Source organism: Eurypyga helias, unplaced genomic scaffold (genome assembly GCF_000690775.1).
Source record: "Eurypyga helias isolate BGI_N326 unplaced genomic scaffold, ASM69077v1 scaffold23031, whole genome shotgun sequence".
NCBI classification, from domain to species: domain Eukaryota; kingdom Metazoa; phylum Chordata; class Aves; order Eurypygiformes; family Eurypygidae; genus Eurypyga; species Eurypyga helias.
In genome coordinates, this window is record NW_010230465.1 from 396 (window position 1) to 2,887 (window position 2,492).

A 2,492-nucleotide genomic window follows, 5' to 3' on the forward strand; every position below is an offset into this window, starting at 1 on the left:
TTGGCTTGTGATAGGAACAGCTGATCCCAGCCCACGGATCGGCTCGTCTGCTCTGCTGCCTGCTCGGGAAACCTGTCTCTGTGTCTCCTGGCAGAGCTGGTGTGCTGAGTCCCCTGGCAGAGCTGGTGTGTCCCGTAAAGCCCCACCGGCCGGGCTGTCGCCTCCCGCTGCTGGGAGAGCGAAGCAGGCGGAGGTGCAGCCCCCAGAGCCGAAGGAGATGCTTCCCCCAGCTTTGTCACTTAAAAGAGGGGCTGGTTTGCTCCTTTCCCCTCTACGTTCCCCTGTCAGCGTTGGGCCGTGGCAGGTTTAATTGCCAGCTAACCCGGGGAGGCAGAGCCCCATGGAGAGGCACAAGCCCCCCCCAAGCCCCATGCTGTCTCTGCACCGTAGAGGTGGGGTCTGCAGGTGGCAGCTCCAGCATCTCTGCCCCTCGGGTCTCGCTTCTCCCAGCATCTTCGATGGGGAAGGCCCCCGTGTCCTTCTAATCCCCAGTGCCAGCTGCTCCCAAGTTGCAAATATCCTTAATTTTTTAATTAGTGGGCCTTGTGTGACAGCTGCCTAATGGAGTGCTGTCTTATCTCTGCGCGGCCGTATCTGTTTACGCTTTGAAGCACCAGCTCCTTGCAGAACGTGCTGGGACTGCTGACGTTGCCTGTGTCATTGCGCTGAGCTATTGCTCAGCTAATTGAAATGGGAAAGCAGGACTGGGAACGCTCCTCGGAGAGAGCCTAACGCTGCCTCCCCCACCTACCCCCGCAGCCGACATGGAGGCTCAGCTGGCCATGACCCGTGCCCAGCGCGTTCGGGCTGCCATGTACCCCGAGACGGTGGAGGACCGCTCGCTGCTCATCACCACGCAGCTGGAGGGGCAGCAGACCAACGTGCAGCGCCTGGCTGAGCCCTCCCAGATGCTGAAATCGGCCATCGTGCACCTCATCAACTACCAGGACGACGCCGAGCTGGCCACCCGTGCCATCCCGGAGCTCACCAAGCTGCTCAACGATGAGGACCCGGTAAGGAAGCGTGGTTTGCCTGCACATCGCTGGGATTTCGGCTGCCAGGCGTACACAGCCATGCTCCCATCCCTGCAGGGCTCCACCGCTGCTGTCTGCCTCCTTCCTCTTGGCAAAGCTCAGCGGTTGTCTCTCTGCAGCAGGACTGAGCCCCCCTCTGCCCACCCACCTCCTCACAGCCCGGACGCGCTGCTCGGACACGGCTCTCCTGCCCTGCCCTTGCACCGGGTGCTTCTTGCCGGGTCTTGGTGCTCTGGTCCCCCATGCCCTCCCCCTGCCCATCCATGGGTTGTGCTCCATGGACCCAACCATATGCTGCCCACTGCTGCGTGGCTCCTGGAGCACCGTAGCTCCTGGAACATCATGGATTGGGGTGTGTTAAAAATAGCAATCCCTGTCTGCACTGCTGCTCCAGTGCCACCCTGCCTGGCACAATGTGTGGGGTCTTTGCTGTGATAGACAGCGGTGGGACCCCCATCCCACCCACCGGCTTCTCTCCTCCCCTCCAGGGAGTTGTCAGCAAAGCAGCCATGGTTGTCAACCAGCTCTCCAAGAAGGAGGCGTCGCGCCGTGCCCTGATGCAGTCCCCCCAGATCGTGGCGGCCGTGGTCCGCACCATGCAGAGCACCAGTGACCTGGACACAGCCCGCTGCACCACCAGCATCCTGCACAACCTCTCGCACCACCGCGAGGGCCTGCTCTCCATCTTCAAGTCCGGTGGCATCCCAGCCCTTGTCAGGATGCTGAGGTACGGGGATGCCGGGAGGATGGCAGAGCTGAGTGGTCCCTGCCAGGCTGGGGGCGGAGGGCGGGAGGGCTCATGCTGCCCCTAGGTGTGAGTCCTCCTCCTGCTCACCCCAAACCAAGGGAGTGGGAGACCTTGAGGTGCCTTTTAGCCTGCAAAAGCCCCAGGGGTTTGCTGCATTTGGAGCCTGTGTGGGGGCAGGAGGAGGGGAGTGGTCCCCCACACTGCTTTTTTCATGGAGATGCTCAGTCCCCGAGGAGGAGGTGTCCCTTCCCCAGGGACCGTGGCCCACTGCATCCTGCTGGAGGGTGCTGGGTGGGAGTTGGGGCTGGGGACAGCCCTGCGAGCCCGGCTGACAGCGGTGTGAGCCTGGGGGCCGCTGCCCGTGCTGACATGGCCCTGTGCCGCCTGCCTGCAGCTCGCCGGTCGAGTCGGTCCTCTTCTACGCCATCACCACCCTGCACAACCTGCTGCTCTACCAGGAAGGGGCCAAGATGGCTGTGCGCCTGGCCGACGGCCTGCAGAAGATGGTTCCTCTGCTGAACAAGAACAACCCCAAGTTCCTGGCTATCACCACCGACTGCCTTCAGCTCCTCGCCTACGGGAACCAGGAGAGCAAGGTGAGCCCGGGGAGCCCTGCCTGCCCCGCGGCGGGAGGAGGGGGCCGGGAGGGGAGCGGTTGCCGAACCCTGCCCCCTGCCGCTACAAGCCCGGGCGGCCGGGGCGGGGGGCTG

At 63.6% G+C, this 2,492-nt stretch overlaps 1 protein-coding gene across 1 annotated transcript in view; it reads left to right on the top strand.

Moving 5' to 3' along the window:
- Positions 1-2,492, top strand: part of LOC104516444 (junction plakoglobin-like) — a gene marked incomplete at both ends in the record, with an annotated part of 3,874 nt that overhangs the window by 392 nt on the left and 990 nt on the right. The window contains 3 exons of the mRNA XM_010160770.1: positions 760-1,013; positions 1,523-1,761; positions 2,177-2,378. Coding sequence (XP_010159072.1) covers positions 760-1,013; positions 1,523-1,761; positions 2,177-2,378 — 695 coding nt within the window. The remainder of the gene's footprint in view (positions 1-759; positions 1,014-1,522; positions 1,762-2,176; positions 2,379-2,492) is intronic.